This window comes from Heptranchias perlo, chromosome 4, assembly GCF_035084215.1.
Source record: "Heptranchias perlo isolate sHepPer1 chromosome 4, sHepPer1.hap1, whole genome shotgun sequence".
NCBI lineage: Eukaryota > Metazoa > Chordata > Chondrichthyes > Hexanchiformes > Hexanchidae > Heptranchias > Heptranchias perlo.
In genome coordinates, this window is record NC_090328.1 from 76142532 (window position 1) to 76166413 (window position 23882).

Consider the following 23882-nt stretch of genomic DNA (forward strand, 5'->3'; position numbering starts at 1 on the left):
TATGGACAGGAGCCAGTCCATTTAAGCCAGTGCACTGTGCCACAGAGCACTGGAACATACATTCACAACCGCTGGTCCAGTTAGAAAATGCACGATCCTCGTGACGCCATTAGGGGGAGGTAATGAGTGAGCAAGAGCTGCTTCGCCACAGTGAGGGAGGAGAAATATTAGAGTGTGTCTCAGTTAGAGCTGCTCCTGTACCATTCTAGTAGCCAACTCAAGAAATGTAATTTATCAATCTATCTTCCTCCTTCCAACAGCTCGATGGTTAAATGCTGAGCCTTACAAAGCAGGAAGAACCCAGGTTCAAATCACTATTTGTGCTGAGCTTGCCTCAGTTGGAGCAGTGGTGGGGAAGCACAATTGTTGGGCTAGGATGGGAGAAAAAAAAAGTTAGTGCTGCTTCTTATCACGATTGTGCACTACAGTGGTGAAGGGGAGGAGAGCATCATTCACGGACAATTGGGATCATATTAGTTGTCTATCCTCGCAACTGGGATTTTCTAATGACCTAAGGAGATTGGGGTGGGGAAAAACAAAATTGTTGGTAGGTAGAACTCCGAGGACTATTTATTTTAATAACTTTCTTTGAAATGGTTTAAATTTCTAGCTCTGACCCACTGACAGTTTTGTGTCAGGACATCCCAAAGTGCTTTACAGCCAATTAAGTACTTTTTGAAGTGTAGTCGCTTTTGTAATGAGTACATACCCATTATCCCTACTCTCTGTCTCCTCCCTCCTAACCAATTCCCTACCCATGTCAATATGTTGCCTTCAATTCCACAAGCTTTCATTTTTGCTAACAGTCCATTTTTGCTTATAGTCTCAATCCAGCTGCCATGATGCTCCCCATCCAGATTCAGACAAAGATAATAACATTGCTTTAAATATCGTGACTTTTAAGGTAAGTGAATTATCATATTCTTACATAAAATAGAGACCCTCTATTGCTAGCTGAGTTACCCCATCTATGAGGCCAGCAGCTTGTGCATTCACAGTGCACTGAGGGTTAAAGTACCATTGCGTCATTGAACTAGAAATTTTAGGAGCCTAGGACAAACCATTACAATATTTGCTTTTAGAGCTGAAATAAGATTATGGTGAGCAGAGAGTAGGAATATAGCTCCAGTTTCTGTAGTTGAAAAGATGATAAAATTGAACAATTAAACAATTTATTTAATAGCCTTCATCCCCACACAGGGAACATGAAGTGAGGTGCCTAAATTATGATACATTGCATTTAATTTTACATACACTTCACTAGAGCAAAACCATCTCCTTTTCTCAAAAATCCACTTTTTTTATTAGGATACCCAAGATATGGGATAATACAGGATAATGTTCAACTAGTTATTGCACTTACTACACTAAAGAAAAGTGAATCACTTGTGCACTATTTACACTAATATTATTGTGAAATTTGCTGACGAAGATGCTAAATGTGAATAATTTCAGTCTCATCATTAACATTTAACAATACACTGTAGTTATGTTGAGGCATCCTTGCCACAAAATTTAAAAATACACGCTCTTTTAATTTTAAATGATTAGAATTAAAAACAGCCGCTTTTTAAATACCATTCTCAGGATAATGTAATATGTGTATTCTCCCATCTCAACATCCACATACAAACTTACAATTAGCCCATTTAACTGGAGGGAATGGAGAGGGAAGGGAAAGGCCCACTGGGATATTATCCTCGTAAGTCTACTATTACACAGAAATCATGCAAGGACGTCATTTTTGCACAGTCCCCAAAGTGAATAGTCTCTTTTTAGTGTCACATCTTCCATTGAAAAAGGCAACAGCTGAGAGCAAGTTGGTGCAAAGAAGCAAGAAACACACTAGTCCTCCAGATCAAAGAGAGAACCAAGAAACAAGTTGGAAATTTGAACCATGCTCAAAGAATAAGGAAGACCACACGAAAGATATGAAAGGTAATCTAATATTCGTCTTCATATGTTCAATCTTATAAGAACATAAGAAATAGGAGCAGGAGCAGGCCGTCCGGCCTCTCGAGCCTGCTCCGCCATTCAACAAGATCATGGCTAATCTTCTACCTCAATGCCTTTTTCCTGCACCATCCCATATCCCTTGATGCCTTTAATATCTACAAATCTACCGATCTCTGTTTTGAATGTACTGAGCCTCCACAGCCCTCTGGGGTAGAGAATTCCAAAGATTTATCTCCACACACAAATTGAAAACGGCAAAGTGAAACAAATGGAGATGGGATGTTTTAAGGCAGGCATGTAGATTACTCTATATAGTTGTACACACATTTAGATAGAGGTAAGAGACATCTTTTGCCTCAACTCTTCTTGATGGTCTATCATCAGCTAAAGAGTAATACAATAAAATACATTACTACCTACACAGGCCTTAGTAAAGGGTTCAAGTCAATGGCCTGGACTGGCAGGTTTCTTCAATTTATTCTGTACAGAACAAGAAAGCTCCACAAGCATAAATAAAATGAATTTAATGCAAAAATAACAGAACAAATTCTGAAGCTGAAAATTAATATCAACCATTATGCAGAAATGGAAGAAAAACTGCTGAAAACTTTGGGACATTAGACTAAATTAACATGATTTTAGCACAAAATCACCAATGAAAAATATCAAACTGTCCTGCTAAAAGAACAGCTGCCAATGACAGGAGAAAAATAACCAAGCAATATGAAAATAAAGCTTCATGTGGAGCAAAAGGAAAAGCTCAGAGAAAACCATGAGCATGTATGATTCCAGTGTGCTTCCAAATTCCTAAAACGGAGGGCAACCCAGTCTTTCCGTTCTTCCTGTCCCAATTTAGGTGTTGACCAATTTGTTTGTATAAAGCAGTTGAATGAAAGACAAAAAATTACATCCCTGTTTACATTCGCTTTTTTTTCCTCGACTGGAACCCCTCTGATGGCTTAGTGGTTAAGTACTGAGATTTGGATTGTCCTAGATTTGATCCTTGGTTTGTGCCAAGATGGTGCAGTTGCAACAATCGGCCTCCAAGTTCCTACACTAGAGTCAAAAATAGAATCAGCGAATGTTCTCACTCCTGCTCACTATCCAGATGTCGCTGCTGGAACAGGTGCCTAGTGTGGATGATAGGCGAGGACAGGCTGTCATGCCTCCCTTCCTCAGTCAAGTAGGCTGCTGTCATTCGCTGCTTAGACACATAACTGAAAAATGGCAATTTGGACGATGGACAGGACGCAGTCCCAGTGTCCATGGAACCAGACCCCAGCGCAAGTTGGCATCTTCAGGAAAGGTGGGGGGGGGGGCGGTGGTGAGGGACTGTATCTTTTCATTCTAATTTGTTTTTTAAAATGCTATCAATGCCGACTGCATCATTAACTGTATTGTTTTTATTCCTATGGCTGAAGGAAAACATTTTTAATAAATTCAGGAAGATAAACAATTTGTACAATAAGAAAATACTCCCTCTTTCTAATACAGATCTGATTTTCTCCATGCCTGCTAGTTACATGATTTTAATCCGGAGATTTTTGCTCTTTAACTGAATACTAAGGTTGATGATCAAATTCCATAATCTTTAACAAGATGCCTGTCATGTCCACAAATGTCCCATTTCCTGAGAGTTAAAATATCTCTAGCCACTATAACCTGTTCAAATAGCTCTAATTCATAAATAGCTTATCAAGAGCTAAACCAGAAGTATGTGTAATATTTTAAGTGACATTTTCACTTTTAATTAAACCTAACTTCTAAAGGAAATGTGCTTATCTTCTATCAACGAAGATTAGCAGAACCATTCTTGGCATATACAAATGGATGAATGTATTTATATGACTAATATATGGTTTCCTTTTACCACTGGGAAAAGAAAAATAAGAAATAGGAGCAGGAGTAGACCATACAGCCCCTTGAGCCTGCTCCGCCATTCAATAAGATCACGGCTGATCTTCGATCTCAACTCCACTTCCCGCCCAATCCCATATCCCTCAAGTCCCCTAGAGTCCAAAAATCTATCGATCTCAGTCTTGAATATACTCAAGGACTGAGCATCCACAGCCCTCTGGGGTAGAAAATTCCAAAGATTCACAACCCTAAGAGTGAAGAAATTTTTCCTCATCTCAGTCCTAAATGGCTGACCCCTTATCCTGAGACTATGACCCCTAGCTCTAGATTCTCCAGCCAGGAGAAACAGCCTTTCAGCATCTACCTTGTCACACACTCTCAATCTTATATGTTACAATGAGATCACCTCTCATTCTTCTAAACTCCAGAAAGTATAGGCCCATTTTACTCAATCTCTCCTCATAGGACAACCCTTTCATCCCAGGAATCAATCCAGTGAACCTTCGTTGCACCCCCTCTAAGGCAAGTATATCCTTCCTTAGGTAAGGAGACCAAAACTGTACACAGTACTCCAGGTGTGGGCTCACCAAAGCCCTGCACAATTGCAGCAAGACTTCCTTACTCTTGTACTCCAACCCCCTTGCAATAAAGGCCAACATGCCATTTGCCTTCCTAATTGCCTGCTGTGCCTGCATGTTAACTTTGTGTTTCGTGTCCAAGAACACCCAAATCTCTCTGAACACTAAACATTTAATAGTTTCCTGCCATTTAAAAAATATTCTGTTTTACTATTCTACCTATCAAAGCGAATAACCTCATATTTCCCCGCATTATACTCCATCTGCCACCTTCTTGCCCACTCACGAAACCTGTCCATATCCCTTTGCAGCCAGGAAGATGGCGGGGGGGGGGAAATTCCTGACGGGAAACCAGAAATACGGGTTTCCCAGACGTTTTTACAATTTTAATTTAAGGGTGTCTTTCATTTTCTTCCTGTAGGTTTCCTGCTCGATAGGCCAGCCAGATCGACAAGCTAGCTGTCAGTCAGACAGGAGAACAGCCAGGGAGCGGATGCCAGCCGGTAAGATTTAGCTGGGGGGGGGGGGGGGGGTCAGTCATTGGGGGTGGGGGGGTTAGGGGTCATTGGGGAGAGGTCATAGGGTCGCAGTCATGGGGAGGGGCTCAGAGGTCGCCGAGGGTGGGGGGTCGGGGACTGAGATCACCGGGGGTGAGGGGGGTGCGGGCGGGGGGGGGGGGGGACTGAGATTGCGGGGTGGGGGGGGGGGTGGGGTCAGAGAACGCCGAGGGGGGGGTCCGACAACGCCGGGGGGTGGGGGTCCGACAACGACGGGGGGTGGGGGTCCGACAACGACGGGGGGTGGGGGTCCGACAACGACGGGGGGTGGGGGTCCGACAACGACGGGGGGTGGGGGTCCGACAACGACGGGGGGTGGGGGTGGGGGTCCGACAACGCCGGGGGGTGGGGGTGGGGGTCCGACAACGCCGGGGGGTGGGGGTGGGGGTCCGACAACGCCGGGGGGGGGGGTCCGACAACGCCGGGGGGGGGGGGGGTCCGACAACGCCGAGGGGTAGGGGGGTCCGACAACACCGAGGGCGGGGGCTCTGAGATCGCCGAGGGCAGGGGCTCTGAGATCGCCGAGGGTGGATGGGTGGGGGTCAGAGATCGCCGAGGCGGGTTGGGATCGGTGTTTACTTTTTTTTAAGAAACGCTTTTTACCTTCTCACCCACCCCCAATTCACCCGTTTGTGGGGTTAAAATTTACTCCTTTGTGTCCTCCTCACAGGAGGAAAGGTAGGAAAGGTTAATAAAAAAATTATACTGTAAAAAGACACGGCCGAAAACAGATATTAACACACTCTGGCACCAGGTAATGGTATTGTACAACTGAAGAAACTGATCTGAAAATACTCTTGTAGCTTCAACCTAAATTGACCTCACTATTGGGAGTTTAAAAAATCTTATAATTCCTTGTGGAGCAGAATGACAGAGTAATTAGTACATCTGTGATATGCCCAATGTTACTCCTGTTACTTGGAAAGTAGACCATTGCAAATTAATAATTTAACAATTATGATTCTATTTGGACTAAATAAATGATTTTGTTGGGAGTAATTACCAGTAAGCCAAATTCAAACGTCTGGATTTTTTTAAATTTAAAAAATATGCAGCAGGTGGGATTGTAGAGAAACTATTCAGTTTTGTTGTTTTCCCATCCATTACACGTTCTAATTCGAGAAGCTGGATTGTATTAAACATTTGGCCATTGGTTTCCAAATATTTTCAGACCAAAACTTTCTTAGCAGACTCTTACAAAAGCTACCTAGTTTGGATTAATTTTACTGTACTCCAGTCTGCCAACAAATTAGGTGAGGCCCTACCTGGTGACGTTGCATCTGGTGTCAATCAAGTCATTTTCCACATCCAGGAGGCTGGGAGGCAATCTACATTCCACAGATGTCAGTCTCTTCAGGCGTAGAAGGCTAATGCAGAACTTAGCTCCCATCTCTTCTAGTTCTCGTGTCCCTATTTGTTGGCCCTTTAGAACAAAATATGTAAAATGAGTGCACAAAACTTTTATTTTACAAGGTATATTGCTGCTAGTGTAGTGTTGGTCATACTTTTATTTAATGTTTTATTGATGTATCTTGACTTTGGTTTGTTCTAGTCCTATTTCATAATTATTGTGCAACAAAGAGTCTTGCACATTTCAGGGTCTGAATGCTCTAAGCACTTTACAGTTACACACACTACACTTTTAGACATATCGGGATTGATCTTCCTCTCTTGGCTCTGTCTGGGAGCAATTGGTGTGAAGCACACCGCAAGTGCGCTGTACCTGGACCTAGAGCTCAGCGTCCGAACTTCCTCACAGGCTTAGTTAGAAATAAAAGAGGTGGAACATGGGCGCACCATTGGCTGAAGCTATGATGAGGGGAGAAAGTCTAGGCACATCCTAGGCTCCTAAGGCTAATCTTCATCAAAAGGCATGCAGAGCAGAAGCCCCATAAAAGACCAATTTTTCAGGATTTCCTGGTGTATGGAACGTCACATATTAAAAGTAGCAGCTGCAACTGAGTGGTGACTACTGAAATTAATTATAGGCATCAAAGCTGTATTTTCATTTCTGTGATCCTCTCCTTTAGTGAAATGGGACAACCCTTGTGAACCCTTGCAACGGGATCTTGATAAATTGGGCCAGTGGGCCGATGAATGGCAGATGGAGTTTAATTTCGATAAATGTGAGGTGATGCATTTTGGGATATCGAATCGGGCCAGGACCTACTCCATTAATGGTAGGGCGTTGGGGAGAGTTATAGAACAAAGAGATCTAGGAGTACAGGTTCATAGCTCCTTGAAAGTGGAGTCACAGGTGGATAGGGTGGTGATGAAGGCATTCAGCTTGCTTGGTTTCATTGGTCAGAACATTGAATACAGGAGTTGGGATGTCTTGTTGAAGTTGTACAAGACATTAGTTAGGCCACATTTGGAATACTGTGTACAGTTCTGGTCACCCTATTATAGAAAGGATATTATTAAACTAGAAAGAGTGCAGAAAAGATTTACTAGGATGCTGCCGGGACTTGATGGTTTGACTTATAGGGAGAGGTTAGATAGACTGGGACTTTTTTCCCTGGAGAGTAGGAGGTTGAGGGGTGATCTTATACAAGTCTATAAAATAATGAGGGGCATAGATAAGGTAGATAGTCAAAATCTTTTCCCAAAGGTAGGGGAGTCTATAACGAGGGGACATAGATTTAAGGTGAGAGGGGAGAGATACAAAAGGGTCCAGAGGGCCAATTTTTTCACTCAAAGGGTAGTGAGTGTCTGGAACGAGCTGCCAGAGGCAGTAGTAGAGACGGGTACAATTTTGTCTTTTAAAAAGCATTTGGACAGTTACATGGGTAAGATGGGTATAGAGGGATATGGGCCAAGTGCAGGCAATTGGGACTAGCTTAGTGGTATAAACTGGGCGACATGGACATGTTGGGCCGAAGGGCCTGTTTCCATGTTGTAAACTTCTATGATTCTATATGCTCTTGTGCTATGGCTGCGATGGCAACAGCATCCAAAGCAGCAGGCAGGGCGCCCCAGTGGTCTATCTTGGAAGGAGCTGGTAAGTACAGCACTGTGGTGCCAAGCAACCAGTGGAGGTGTAGGAATAGTTTGACTCTGAGGCTTCTCTTTTATTCAAGGTGGCATGGAGCAGTTGTATAGTTTGGGGGAGGTGGGATTCCTACTCTGAGGTAGGGAAACTGTTATTAGTGGCTCAAGTGAATGACTTCAGCAACTGTCAAGGGGGCTTGTGGTTGTTACCCTTTGTCTGCCTCCAAGTAAGCTAGATCATAAAGGGGAAATGGGTGGCACAGTATTTATTGAACATCGCCTCCATCACCAAGTGTAAAAGACTAACAGCATTCTGTAACAAGTCATAAAGCATTTATTTATTGAAAAAGTAAAAAATAAAGGCCTATCTTGACAACACCAGCCTGTCCCTTAAGATAGAGAAGTGTAGAGAAATGCCTCAACAGCACCTGCCTGTATAGAGGCGGTCGTTGCCCTGATCTGCACCCGATGCTACTAGAAAAAATCTAGGTGCAGTGCCCTCGGACATTCATTTGCATGTAATTTACATTACTGCGCCCTCTTAGGCCCAAGGCTACATCAGCTACAGACATGCGGTCAGCTTCCACTGTACACATACAACACCCAACTCTCCACCACATTTCTCAGCCCCTCCAGTGCCTTTGTGTTGTCAGACTGCTTGTCTGATATAAAGTTGTGCACAAGCCACAATTTCCTCCAATTAAACATTGGGAAGATTAAAGCCATTGTCTTTGGCCCTTCCTACAAATTCAGTACCCTCGTCACTGATTTCATCCCCCTTCTCACCCATTGTCTTGGGCTGAACCAGACTGTTCAAAATCTCAGCATCCTATTCAACCCTGAGCTGAGATTCCAATCCTATATTCTCTCCATCACAAAGACCACCTACTTCCATCTCCGTAATATCGCCCATCTCCGCTCCTGCCTTAGCCAATCTGCTGCTGAAACCCTTATTCACCTCCAGATCCAACTATTCCAATGCTCTCCTGGCTGGCCTCCCATTATCCGCCTTCTGTAAACTGCAGCTCATCCAAAACTCTGCTGCCCATATCCTATCCTGCACCAACTCCCGATCACCCATCCTCGTCCTTGCTGTCCTGCAGTAGCTCCAGATACCCTGACGCCTCAAATTTAAAATTCTGATCCTCGCATTTAAATACCTTAATGGGACCAACCTCTATTCCACTCAAACTGTCTTTATGTGCAACTCCCTCCCCCTTCCCACTACCATTGGCTGCCGTGTCTTCAACTGCCTAGGCTCCATGCTCTGGAATTTCTCCCTAATGCCCTCCATTTCCGCCATTAAGGCCCTCTTTAAAATCCACCACTTTGACCATGCTTTTGGTCACCCCTCCTAATATCTCCTTTGTCTCGACATCTGATGCCACTGTGAAGTGCCTTAGGATGTTTTTCTATCATCAGCGTCTGATAAGGGGTCAACACCCAAAACTTATCTTTTCAGACACTAAGCGCTCACCCTGCTTGTGGCCAAAAAAAACGGTGTCTGGCACTATCTTATTTCCTAGTAATCAATTTCAAAGCATCATTGATTAAACCCGCATTTATACCAATTACATGAAGCTTGTTGGCTGCGTATTTATAGCATTTTTAAACAAATTCTATGAGCAGATTCAGAGAACTTTATAGATTGGAATGCTCTGATCAGCTTCAGTTTGAACCTGAGGCGCACCCAGAACTTTAAGATCGTTTTGCATCTGTGACAAAATGTATGATTCCTGGACATTTTTAATATATTGATTGTCTTAGAGTCTTCAGAGGCAATAACATGTCCTCATGGCTTTATTTTTCTTTTTTTTGGCAGACAGGAAATGTGCACTAGATGTACTGTTTGTATAACTTTGATGTAAACAGACACATTTTTATGTACTGTCTGTGTGCTTTACGACACAATAAAATAGAAGTATCATGGTCTTTCATTAGTAGATAGACATTAAATTATATTACATTATGCAATATCTTATTTTCTAGTAATCAACTACAAATTATAACTGAATAAATGGGCATTGTTTATTACAATTACATGGAGCCTCTTGACCATTGATGAAACTGCTTTTGCCAATTCCACAATATGTTAAATGAACGCATGGAAATGATTTCAAAAATGTAATCTCATCTAAGTGTTCAGATGATAGCTGCTTTTCTGCTTATGATGTGCAATTGAGCCCCTTAATAAGATTACCATCTTAAGTTACTCCAGAGTGTCCATTATCCTCTATTTCCTGAATAAAAGCTTGCTTTTACTGCATGTAAAATTATATTTACAGACAGGGTTTGGGGGTTTTCAAAAATAACTGACACCCTTTTTATCACAGAAGTATGTCCCTTCATTCTTGGGATGTGGATGTTGCTGGCAAGGTCAGCATTTATTGCCTATCCCTAGTTGCCCTAAGAAGGTAGTGCTGAGCTATCTTCATGAATTCTTCGTAGCAGTTTTTGATACAACTGAGTGGCTTGCTAGGCCACTTCAGAGGGCAGTTAAGAGTCAAACACATTAGTGTGGGACTGGAATCACATATAGGCCAGACCAGGTAAGGGCAGCAGGCTTCCTTCCCTAAAGAACATTAATGAACCAGTTGGGTTGTTACAAGAATCCAACAGCTTCATGATACCAGCTTTTTATTTCCAGATTTTTAAAACTGAATTCAAATTCTTAAACTGCTATAGTGAGATCTGAACTCACATTCTCTGGATTATTATTCCAGGCCTCTGGATTGCTAGTCTAGTAACATAACCAATATGTTACCATACCATGATTTTTGTGTTATATCTTTTGATATGAATTCTTACCTAAGCTACTTATTGCATATTTAAACTGGGGTTCTATTAAGGATTGTGTGTGTGTGTGTGTGTGTAAAAAAGTGTGTGAAAACACCGTCTGGAGAAGAGCACTCGTTTATAGGCAGTAACATAATTAGATCAAAGTTCTTTGGCTACATTCACAGGTTCGTAGAAAAATAATGTCTGCAGGTTTGCCACTACAGAAGGAAATGGAAGCTGATGTCTGTGGCTGCTATAACCATTAAGCGATGCCAGACAGACATTCCAAAAGGTTTTACTTCAGGCATGAATAAGTAAATATCTCTCTAGACAACGCTGGATCAGCAATCTACATTCCCATCTACCCAGGTAATAGAAATAATTAATATTATAATTAGCAGCCTGTTAAGAAAAATGAAGCTTCTTCAGAGAAGCTGGCTTCCATCTCAAAAGAAATATTTGGCCAGCAGCCCTAGGATGTTTAGTTCACTCAGTTCAACCATATAACTCTGTGCAGAAGTGTGCAGTTATGTAAAATACTAAAGCACTTAATTTAAAGATTCTGAAAAGGGTCTTAGATCCTAGATAACTTTTTTATTTTCAAGTCAAGAAATAAAAAGTATGAAAATTTTACATAACTACATTGCAGTTGTTTTTGCTTTTGCACTAACTACTTTCTTGTAATAAACTTAGATATTCTATCCTGAACTAAATGGCCTGACAGTGTGATGTTTTTCCATCTGGCCAAGAGAACAGGAGTTTGTGGTGGGCTAGCTATGTGGAACTCTGGTGTGAAGTAACTCTCGTTATAATGCATAACGTTATAAGCTTTGCTTCATAGGGGGCAAGGGTGTTGAGAGAAGCCTGAATCATAACACCCTAAATAAAGACCAGAGATATGTTTCCAGGAGGGCAGGATGAATGGGACAACAAATTGTCCAATAGTTTACAAAGATCACATAGGGGATGGAGACAATTGTTTACTTCAAATGTCTGCTGACAAACAGTATCAAACTTAAGAAGGACCAGCAAAATCAGCCTAGCCCAAACTATATTTCCACTTTCTTTCACGTGTTACATCATAAACAATTTTGACTTGTCTATAATTGTTCTGTATACTGGTTATGATTTCCACATTGGATGGCTGGTGAAAAGGGAGTGGGGAAAGAGAAAGAAGTTAAGCTAAAAAATACAAATGATCTTTGGTGAAATTCTTTTGCTGGACAACATTTTTGGTATCGTTTGAGATAAATTGTAGGATATATAAGTAAGGGTGCAATAAGTTGCAAGATAAAGAGAGATCAAAAGCAAAGCAACAAAGTTGAACATTTTGTGAGGTATTATTCAATTACAAAACACAAATTTTCCTAAGTTCAAAGATGGGACTATATTCTACAAGTAAAGGAGGGTCATCTAATTCTCAAAGACAATCACATCATGTCTCAGGATTATTTAGAAGAATGCAGACCACAATTAATTAAGAACAATCAATCTCCAAATTGATCAGTGAAAAATCATTACCAAAGGAAAAAAAAAAGCTTGATGTAAGGGTTCTGGTAGCATCTTCATGTAAAGGCATGTAATGTCTCATCTGACTATGAAGGTACTGAAAGACACTAGAGATTCTGGGGGGTAATTTTGAACTTTGCCACCTGGGTGGTATTCTGGTAGAGTGGATCACCCAAAATCAATGGAAAGAAAATTGGGAGGGTTCTACAATGACTGGGTGATCAGGTGGTAAAGTTCAAAATTACCCACTCTGTTTTTAGTTTTATGGAGTGAAGTTTAATTTAGTTTTTCTTTTACCTTGTACTTCCCCTGATCACAGCCACAGTAGGTGCTTTCCATGGTGTAGCTCCTCGTCACACCAACCTCACGCCACACAACGACCCGTGCTGTGGATTCTTTGGACTTCTCCACCACAAAACTGCAGCTGCTCATGCAGAACGCTGGCGCAATTTGGTTCAGTACCTTTGGCAGAGTCTAAATGGTCAAACACCAGCAAAATGTAGTACAAAATTTAGCTCCACAAAACAAAATTTTACACATGCAAAATGACATTTTTCTTTTGAAAGCTGATGGTACCCTTCTACCGCTCCTTGTCACTGAAAAAAAACTATAAAACTCTATAATAAGTAGTTAATACATGAATATATTTTGGATACAACAAGCACGTTGAATTACAGAAACTCAAGCAGGGTATATCAACATTGCCATCAGAGGATGCTGACCAGAGAGAAGTACTTCCACACAGGGAGAAGGAAACCAAAGACGAAATCATCCTGAATTGTGCTCTCAGGTTATATTGCATATGTGCATTGAAACATAAAAGATTCTGAGGGGGCTTGACAGGGTAGAGGCTGAGAGGTAGCTTGCTCTGACTAGAGAGTCTAGAACTAAAAGGCATAGTTGCAGGATAAGGGGTCGGCCATTTAAGGCTAGGGAGCACTGCCCAAGTCTTGGAAGCAGGGCTCTTGTCAGAGCCTTGGCTGGGAAAAGATGACTGCTACAGGGAGACTCCACAAAGATAAAGGGGAAGTCAAACAATTGATCAAAAATGTTTGTTAAAAAATATTAGGTGGGGTTTAGGTATGTCCAAATTTGTAATGTTTTGCTTTCACCTAATTTATCTCCAACAGCTTTAAAGTGGAAAACCCACAGAACAACTGAACACCAACTGTGACAATCAAATTCCAAAACAGCAATAATATTTCAATGTTTATGAGAAACTTTATATGGCTGTAACTTTTAGCTGTAATTGTATAGTTTCCAATAATGGCTCACCATTAAAAAAAATGACTTGAGCACTGCATGTGTGTCTAGGATATATTTTGCTGCATGTTTTTAAAGTTGAAGAAAAATTCTATTACACTATAATGCATTTATAATGAAAGTTTAGTGAAAGCATTTTCCTTCAACTTTACATACACAGTAAAATATAATCCCAATGTTGCATTTAAATCATAGAAGCCCTTCAAGACAGCAGTTCTGTAATAACCTTGACCATGGTACTACAGTATCCATCCAGTTTACATTGCATACGTGCTTTGAAACATATAAGATTCTGAGGGGGTTTGACAGGGTAGAGACTGAGAGGTAGCTTCCCCTGGCTAGAGAGTCTAGAACTAGAGGGCATAGTTGCAGAATAAGGGGTCAGCCATTTAAGACTGAGAGGGAGGAATTTCTTCACTTAGAGGGTTGTGAAATCTTTCGAATTCTCCCTACCCCAGAGGGCTGTGGATGCTGAATCGTTGAATATATTCAAAGCTGAGATAGATAAATTTTTGGCCTCTAGGGGAATCAAGGGATATGGGGATCAGGCAGGAAAGTGGAGTTGAGGTTGAAGATCAGCCATGATTTGATTGAATGGCGGAGCAGGCTCGAGGGGCCGTATGGCCTACACCTGCTCCTATTTTTTATGCAGTATTTTATAAATCGCGATTCTTCATTCCTGGCTGCTGGAGGTTCCTGGTCACTGGGGATGGTCTATGCAAACCACGGCTCAGGATAGAACATCGCTGGCCTAGGCTGAGTGTTCATCCTGCCTGTATTTTTTACTACCAATATATTTCCTTACACTTCTCAACATTAAATTCCATTTGCAATTCAGCTAAGTGTCAAATCTTAGAGACATCTTTGAATCAATTTTCATCCCTCCAAAAATCTAGATTTCCATACAAATTTGGTATTACTGGAAAACAAGGATATTCCACTTTTAATATTTTAGCCTAGATTTTCTGCCATTGGCATAGGTTAGACCAGAATGGATAGTGACAAGATGGGACAAATTCAGATGATGTGTGTGTTTGCATCTATTTTCTGGTTAGTGTATTTGCATAGCTTTAGGTGCAGATTTGAAGTGGTGCAGGGAGTGCACTAGTGTTGGAGCGGAAAACTGCATACAAATACAAATTTAAAGGGAAGAACGCAATTAAAGGGATGTGAGAATAACGGGGGTGGGGGGGGGCATAATTTCTGAAAACCTTTGGTAAGGTTCAGAAGGCATCTCAACCTATTAGCAGCCTTTACCAAGCTGAAGGGGGAGTGGACTAACAAATGACAGGCAAAAATGAAGGAAAAGGACACCCAAGGTATAGTCTGCAGGGAAGAGACCGAACCACCCATCATCCAGCCCGTTTGATTACTGTTAAAGTGGTGGTAGTGCTGCATGAACTGTTTGTGAGGAGGGTATTTATTAATTTAACCTTTACTCAAAGAGAGTACCCCTTCCAAAAGTCAAGGTATAGATCCTGTACCCCATTATTTTCACCAACCCAATTCTGTTACCTTTGCAAAGAAATTCAATAATAAACATCTTTGGTATTACATGTATTTTCATGATCCTTTCATGATCAGCTTTACATTGTCTTCACTCTTTAAATACACTGAATTGCTTCCATTGTAACAGATTCCTATCAGAGGATGCCCAGCTTATAGTAATACAATATCTAGAAATTAATTCATACCTTTTAGAGAAATCAGAATGTTAACTATTTTCCGTATTCTGTATTGCTCCTATGCTTAATGAATTATGACAAAACTCAGCCAAAGCACTCCCAACTTCTGATCATTTCCTTGAATGTTTTTGGATGAATTCCATTTGGTTCTGTTGACTTAAGATTTCCTTCTCTCTCTTTAATATATCAAATTGTAAAAAGTATAGCAAAAGAAAAAAACATTTTGACCCCTCTTCTCACAAAGCTCATGGATAATGCATTAATGTCATGGACTCTTCCCAACTTACGAGCTCTCTGTTGGGAGATGAAAATTGAAGAGCTCCAGTTTTTAACAAATATTTTCTTTCTTTCCCATAATTTTGATGCACTTTTATTTTTCCAACTAAAGATTATTTTCTTCATTTAAAATTGTTGTAACAGTTTTTTCCCCTCCTCCCCCTAGTGCACTATTTTGTTTTCCTCTTGCATCATCTTTAGTCTGCCAACAGGTTCAGGAAATGTGAGTTTTCTGGGCTAGCTGGTTTGTTTTTTGCTCACACACTGTGGCCAGAACCATCCCCCGCCCTGGCCACTCCATTATTATAGGTTTCCCTACAGTATAACAGTGACGACACTCAAAAGTATTTAACGGGCTGTGAAGCGCTTTGGGATATCTTGACGTCGTGGAAGGCGCTAAATAAATGCAAGCCCTTTCCTATTGCAGCAATGAACATTTACAACAGCTTTATCACTGTAATATTACCCCTAAACTAAACTACACAGCTAAAGCACAAATTTACATTAAAAATTAAATATTTTATCCATGATTAAACTTCCCAGCCAGTCTCTGTCTTGCGTTATTTTAACTGTACTGTCACTTTTACTGGTTCTACTATAAACCTTTTCTCCAAGTTTAAAATGTTACCTTTTTTCTTCTATGCCCTCTTCATCCCATCATGTATTTTGAAAGTGTGAGCAACTTTCTTTTTAAAAAAAAATTGGTTTTTATTGGCTAAAAATCAGCTGTAAAGCCCAATTTTCTAGCCAGTGTAAAATCTAGTTCAAGATTAACCTTTCATGTGAAAATAAGATCCAATCACTGCTGGTGTGGTGGATTGTCTCCCCCTCCAGCCCATAGTGCACAGGTAAATAAAGTTGTCTCCAACACCTGTAAGTATCAATCCCTAATTAAAGAGTAGAACAGGTAACTACTGACTGAATCATTAACAAATAAATAACTATAAAATGATGCAAAGCCACCTTAAAAATCAGCAACATTTAAAGGAACTGTTCTTTCACATTCACAACTTGGATTTGAACATGAGACTGACGAGGTGCAAGATCATGGGGTAGAAATTGAACCCTGTAAAACCCAATTTCTCAGTGCAGTCTCCTGAGCCCCAAGGACGATATCCAAGCATCCCTGGCAGCCACCTAAAATAGACAGTAGGCCCCATGCATATATTAAAGAGGCGCATATCTCCTCTCCCCCCACCGTTCTTCTCTCCCTGCCTCCCCCACCCAAGGATTTACCCAAGGGCTGCTCCCAGCAAGGCAGCCAGCCCAAATTGGTCACCCTCAAACTGCGAGCTATGTCTGGACACCCGATTAGCAGCTTGCCGAAAATATGCTAACGAGGCCCAGCTTGGGACAAGTCTCAGGTCATCGGCTTCTGGTGCGGCTCCGAGGGTGTCACATATTTAAAGTCTGAGAAAGGACCTAATCCAATTTCTGCCCCTAGTCTCTCTCACTTTCTTTATCAACTAAACAGCTTCTATATATTAGCATGAATTGAAGATTGGTTATCGGACAGAAAACAGAGCGTAGGAATAAACGAGTCATTTTCAGGTTGGTAGGCTGTAACTAGTGGGGTGCCGCAAGAATCAGTGCTTGGGCCTCAGCTATTTACAATCTATATTAATGACTTAGATGAGGGGATCGAGTGTAATGTACAAAGTTTGCTGTGAGGAGGACACAAAGAGGCTGCAAAGGGATATAGACAGGTTAAGTGATAGGGCAAGAAGGTGGCAGATGGAGTATAATGTGGGCAAATGTGAAATTATCCACTTTGTTAGGAAGAATAGAAAAGCAGAATAGTCTTTAAAAGGTGGGAGACTAAGAAATGTTGCTATTCAGACGGATTTAGGTGTCCTTGTACACGAAACACAGAAAGTTAACATGCAGGTACAGCAAGCAATTATGAAAGCAAATGGTATATTGGCCCTTATTACAAGAGGGTTGGAGTATAAGAGTAAGGAAGTCTTGCTGCAATTATGCTTTGGTGAGACCACACCTTGAGTACCGTGTGGAAAGATATACTTGCCTTAGAGGGGGTGCAACGAAGGTTCACTAGATTGATTCCTGGGATGAGAGGGTTGTCCTATGAGGAGAGATTGAGTAGAATGGGCTTATATTCTCTGGCGTTTAGAAGAATGAGAGGTGAACTCATTGAAACATATAAAATTCTTAGAGGGCTTGACAGGGTAGATGCCGAGAGGCACTTTTTCCTGGCTGGAGAATCTAGAACTAGAGGTCATAGTCTCAGGATAAGGGGTCGGACATTTAGGACTGAGATGAGGAAAGATTTCTTCACTCAGAGGGTTGTGAATCTTTGGCATTCTCTACCCCAGAGGGCTGTGGATTCTCAGTCGTTGAGTATAATCAAAACAGAGATTGATTTCTGGACACTATGGGAACCAAGGGATATGGGGATCGGGCTGGAAAATGGAGTTGAGATAGAAGATCAACCATGATCTTATTCAATGGTGGAGCAGGTTCGAGGGGCCATATGGCCTACTCCTGCCCCTATTTTTTATGTTCTTATATGAAATGAGTTTAGGTAATCTAACCACTTTTCTGAGATAATTATAATGAACAAAAATATTTATTTCCATAATTTCATGAAATAAATTCCTTTTAGATTTTGGGTAATCTCAGAATTTGTAGAACAGAAGATGACATGTAGGGAAACATATTAAAAAAAATCATAATTACTTTCATTACACATGATTTCAATATACTAATAATTTATACTTCAAATTATGCAGCTACTATAGTACTTAGATGGTTAATACAAAGATTAGTAAATTTATAGCAGGTGATGGATGAGATGCTTTGATGGACTGGGGAAAGCAGGTTACTAAAGCACGGGAAAGCAGTTGAATGTTATGATCACTACAAAGCCCTCCCCCATCCCCCATCCCTGCTAATTTTATATTGCATGGTTTAGACAAAAGCTTGAACAAATGTTTATTTTATATTTTGACTCTGTTTAATAATAATTTTGAACTGATCCTTAAATTGTGAACACCGGCCATCTAATTACTTACATACATCTGTTTAAGCTCAAAATTGGAAGTTATTATCAATTCCTCAGCAATCAGATTTGTCACTTGTTGGCTCATGAAACAGCCTTGTTTACATTGCATGCAGTTTTGTGGCTGCCAATGGCCTGACTGCTACTTCTGTTCTTCATTTGTTCTGATTCTGGTACAATAAGTTTAACCAACAATAAAATTAAGAAAATACATAGGGCTGGATATTAACTCAGAGCTGGGAAAAGAGCAGGGGGAGGATTTTTGGACAGGAAACCGGGAAGTGTTTCCCGCACATTGCGACAATTTTGACGGTAGGACGTCTTTAAGATTTTTCCAACAGGATTCGTGCCAGTCAGCCAGATTGACGGGCTGGTTGCCTGTCGCGCGGGAAAGCAGCCGGGGAGAGAGCGGGGTCGTCGGGGTTTGAATGGGGGGTGGGGGAAGTCAGACATCGTGGAGGGTTTTAGGCGCATCGGACATCGTGAGGGGGGTGGTCAGCCGATCGCGGAGTATTTTAAAGATAAGCTTGGTGAGCCGTGGGGAAACACTACTGCTCCTCCTGGCCCACAAGCAGCGCAATAAAGGCACTTACCTCATGGACCCGGCCCCTCTCGCCTCCTTTTACCGGCCCGGGAAACCCATGTTGGAGACGTTGAATTTAACTTAAAATCACCTCATTAACGTGATAATCAGCTAAATTGTTCTGATAATTACCGACCCGCCTGTATTAATTATCGAGCTGCCTCCGATGAATAGGTTATCCACACGCAGCCAAACGCTCCTCCGTTAAATCTGGAAGTGGGCGCGTTGGAGCCGGGTTGCGGTCAGGCTGCAAAATTCTATTATTTTAACTTCCCACCCACCCGTTCTTGGGAATTAAAACTCCCCTCATAGTTTCCATTGTGTGAGGAGTTTTTTTTTTTTTTTAGGTACAGTGGCAACAGAACTTGTGTTTGTGTACATAAAAGAATAGACTATGTGGGAAAGCAAGGTTTCTCTGAGCCAGCAACAGGGAGGCGTTGGGCAGATGGGAAAATCAATATTGGTGTTTGCTTCCAATTTATACTGGTTAGAACCATTACAGCTTTCAGGTAACCTATTGTGAAGGGTCTTAACAACATGGAAGCTATTTAAACACAACTGATTCACGTACTACCATAAACAGGGTTTTAGACTTACTGTGTCATCTACTGATTGCCTAGGGCCATAACCATCATTAAAGGAACACAGATAGCTGCCTCTGTAATTTTTTTCTGTCCTGAGTTATGGGGAGGACTGATGACTGGTAAGAGCAGGTGATTAAATGCAAAACCCATTTCACATGTGTACAATAACGAAAATTATATAAGCAACTTGCTAAAATATGATTATTTTACTGCATAATAGTAAAATAGTACAACTATAAATGGTCCTTTTGTTGTGGACAAAACAGAAATGTTTGATTGAAGAAAACTTTAACTCTGGCTAATACTTGTCACTATTAACATTGGATAGAGTGTATAGTGCAAACTCACCCTGTACCCAAGGTCTTCCTGTAGGTCACAAGAGGAAGCACTAACGTCAGTCTGCCACACTGTCTCCTTTATGCTGCACCCGTACATGAAGACATTTTTCTTGCGTGAATGGCCATGATAATCACAAAAAACCTGCAGGAACAATGGTGGAATCTAAATGGCATGAAAGGAGGTTTATAAATAACCTTTATTGATTTCCTCCATCCATATTAGAAATCTTTATGTCTGCAGGCACCTCCTGTTTGCACCACTTGACATCTTGTCACACTTTTTGTGTCAACTTTTTCCATTATAAATCCCGATGTCCATGTTTATGATGTCCAATGTAAACTGGTGACACTGTAATTACACAATTTAACCACTGGGTAGCTGTCAGCCAAATTTCTCAACTGCTTCTCCCAGCAGCTTGGATGCCATCTTGGTTCTTTTGAAAGTTATTCCTCCTGGTAAGTAATTTTATTATATATTTTTAAAATTTCAATTTTTTTTGTTTTAATTGATTAACAATTTATGTATTGCTTACAGGTATTAGAAGAATAAATCTACTGTCCCCGAAGGTCCCCGCAGTGCATTGCTCTCACCGTCACTATTAGCCGTTCCCAGCTATCACTAAGCCCTTCACTGGCCACTTGGCCGTCGTTGCCACTCGGCCGTTGTTGCCACTCACTGTCCCTGACCCACCTGTCAGCTACTCCTGCAGCTTCGCAGTCTATCACAGCACAGCAGTATCCCCCACCCACTGGCTCAAATGCGCCATGATCTGAGCACCCTCTCCGAACTCCACCCTGAACAAAAATTTCCCAGACATTTTTATTACTCTCATGGCTTCACGGCCCGTTCCGGGGGCCATTCTTGATGTTGGTGTCTCTGCTGCCAACCAAAGATTTTTCTTGGATATTTAGCATGGAATGCCACTCTGGAGCCTTCAAGATCCATTCAGCAGCAATGCAGCACCCCCCCCCCCCAATGCTCTGTTCCTATTTTTAAATGTTTATATATTAGGTGTCAGAGCTGGTAGAAGATTGCTACTACGATATTTGCATTTTCTACTAATTATTCCTCCAGAAATCCATTTTTATAAATATCTTTAGAAGACATGCACTCACAAAAGGCCAAGCACCACTTTTTCAGGGCAACTACAGTTGGGCAATAAATGCAGCCTTGCCAGTGTCACCCACATCCCAAGAACCAATAACAAAAAAGTGTGGATATCTCAGAGCAAATTAACTCTTTTGTTAACATAAATAATAAACTTTCCCTTCTTTTTCACATATATATATTAATTGTAAAGAGCAAGGGCTGGAAAATGTGTCCTTTATGTTGGGTAAAACATTTTTTAAAGTCAACCTGTGGATAAAGATAAGTAACAATTGACTTTGATGCTACTTAATGACACTGATGCTATATAAAATGATTATTTTACCTACAGTGGGCACAACATCCCTCTAATATTAATACTGAAGGGCCAATAACTATACAAATTATTTTTAGCATATTTTATCCCTTTCCTTTCTCTCCCGTCCCCTCTGCTTCCCTTCCTCCATACTTTCTCACATCTCCTTCCTCCTTCGCCCCCTATCCCTCTCCCTTATTCTCTTCCCCCTCACCTTTACTTCTCTTCCTGCGTCTATCACTCATCAATCCCATCCCCTTCCTCTCTACTCCTCATCCCATTCCCCATCCTCTCTCCTTCTCTGTCCTCTCCCTCTCTCCTTACCACATCTGCTCCCATTTCCCTTTCTCCCTTCCCTCTCTCCCCACAGTCCCCATTCTGCTTTCTTTCCACCTCTCCTCCCCCGCCTCCCTCTCTCTACTTCCATTCCTCCCTTCCCTTTCTCTCCTCAATCTCCTCCCTTCCTCATTCTCTCCATCTCCCCTTCCTTCCCTCTCCGCACCTATATTTTAATATTTTGGCTTATTTTACGATTTCATTCTCAGCAATGCTAGGTCAGGCCTTTTATCCAGTCAATGAATGGTTGGAATTAATTTCAATGAAGCACTATGAAAGAATCAAAGCCATACAAACTTTAACATCTGCTTTAACTGGCACATTTAATAAATATAATTTATATATAGCAACAGAATGTCATTATTAAATCAACTGGTATTCTCTCCCCCTGTTGATGCTGGATCAATTGAAGTTTTCAAGATTGAGATTGATAGATTTTTGTTAGGTAAGAGTATCAAAGGGTATGGAGCTAAGGCGGGGAAATGGAGTTGATGTACAGATCAGCCATGATCTAAATGAATGACGGAGCAGGCTCGAGGGGTTGAATGGCCTACTCCTGTTCCTATGTTCCTAACTAGCTCTCGAACATAATTTAGAGCCCTTGAAAACAACGTTCAACTTTGAAAAATTGAAGCTGGGAATCTGATTGCAGTCCTGGTTTAAAAATGATTCCCATAATGGTTGACTGAATGTTGTAAATATTTGATCTAATATGTACTAAGCCTCCAATTACACTGCAATTTTACTTGCCAGCTGCAAAACAATTCTCTGATTATAGTCTATGAGGCAATCCCACGGTAATTGTACCCTAATAGTTTTTCAGACAGTAAACCTCCTCGAAATGGTAAACTAGCATTCTTGAATGATGAGAAAGGGGGAAAAATTGCAGCAGGAGACTTTTAAGTATTGAATCAGTTTCTCTTAACTGCAATTAGAAGGTTAGGAAAGCTCAAGTTAATGAGTTCAAACATGTTAGGCCAGGAAGTCAATTAAGGCTTGCAAGAAGAGATTGTAGTGCAGGACTTTTACAGTCAGGCCTGGAAGCGAAGGCAATGCTCTGTTGAAAGCTTAGGAGAATCAAAACTGTGAGAGTCACTTGCACAATAAGCAACTTTGATGTGATACAAATATTGCTTTAAAAATGATGAACAATTATTCAGAGCACACATGGGGAATGGTAGTGTAGTGGTTATGTCATTGTACCAGTAATACAGAGCCTGGACTAATAATCCAGTGAACGTAATCAAGTTAAAGAATTTGAATTCAAGAACAGAAAAGACCACATATTCCTATTTTATTTTAAAATCTGGAAATAAAAAACTGGCATCAGTAAAAGTGACCATGAAGCTGTTGGATTGTTGTAAAAACCCAACTGGTTCACTAATGTCCTTTAGGGAAGGAACCTGCTGTTCTTATTCCATCTGGCCTATATGTGCCTTCAGTCCCACACCATTGTGGTTGACTCTTAACTGCCCTCTGAAGTGGCCGAGCAAGCCACTTAGTTGTATCAAAACCACTACAAAGAATTTGGGCAACTAGGAATGGGCTATAAATGCCAGCCTTGCCAGCGATGCCCACATCCTGAGAATGAATAAAACACCCACTTTATCTATAATCAGTTCCATTGCAACGGTCACAAATGAGTTAATACCAAACATCATCTGGAACTGTTCTAGATTCTAAGGCAAGAGCTATCTTACTGTTACAAACTAATGGGATATTTTCTTGTGACTCACCATCCAATTTTGTCCTTTCATTGGTGCCAAACGATACGACCATTAAAAAAATGGTCTACTGTGTGTAGACGGATTTGTATTAAAAATTGCAACTTTGTCAGACAAACTCCTCTTTGTTAATGGACAGAAAACAGCAAATAGTCCTAGTTTTAAAAAAGCTAAACTTTTTTGAAGGAGGAAACAGTTATTTAGGTGCATCCCAGGGCCAAACCAACACAGTGTGGTTAAGCAGGCAAATGTAAGGCAATCAGTGACCTCAACACAAATATTCAAATTAGCGTTTCATATGATTTACCTTTGAACAATGCTGACATATAAAATTAGTTCAGGGTTCTCTATATCAGTGAGTTTAGTACCAGTCCAGGATTTTTAGAAATCAGGACCAGAGCTACACAAGTGGAAAATGTGTGCTGATGGTTTCTGTTAATATTAG

At 41.0% G+C, this 23882-nt stretch overlaps 1 protein-coding gene across 9 annotated transcripts in view; it reads right to left on the reverse strand.

Moving 5' to 3' along the window:
* agtpbp1 (ATP/GTP binding carboxypeptidase 1) overlaps positions 1–23882 on the reverse strand; it is a 399257-nt gene that overhangs the window by 152094 nt on the left and 223281 nt on the right. For all 9 annotated transcript variants that reach the window (XM_067983168.1, XM_067983161.1, XM_067983160.1 and 6 more), the window contains 3 exons: positions 19985–20116; positions 12524–12700; positions 6214–6371 (listed from right to left, as the gene is read on the reverse strand). In XM_067983168.1, the coding sequence (XP_067839269.1) occupies positions 6214–6371; positions 12524–12700; positions 19985–20116 (467 nt within the window). The remainder of the gene's footprint in view (positions 1–6213; positions 6372–12523; positions 12701–19984; positions 20117–23882) is intronic.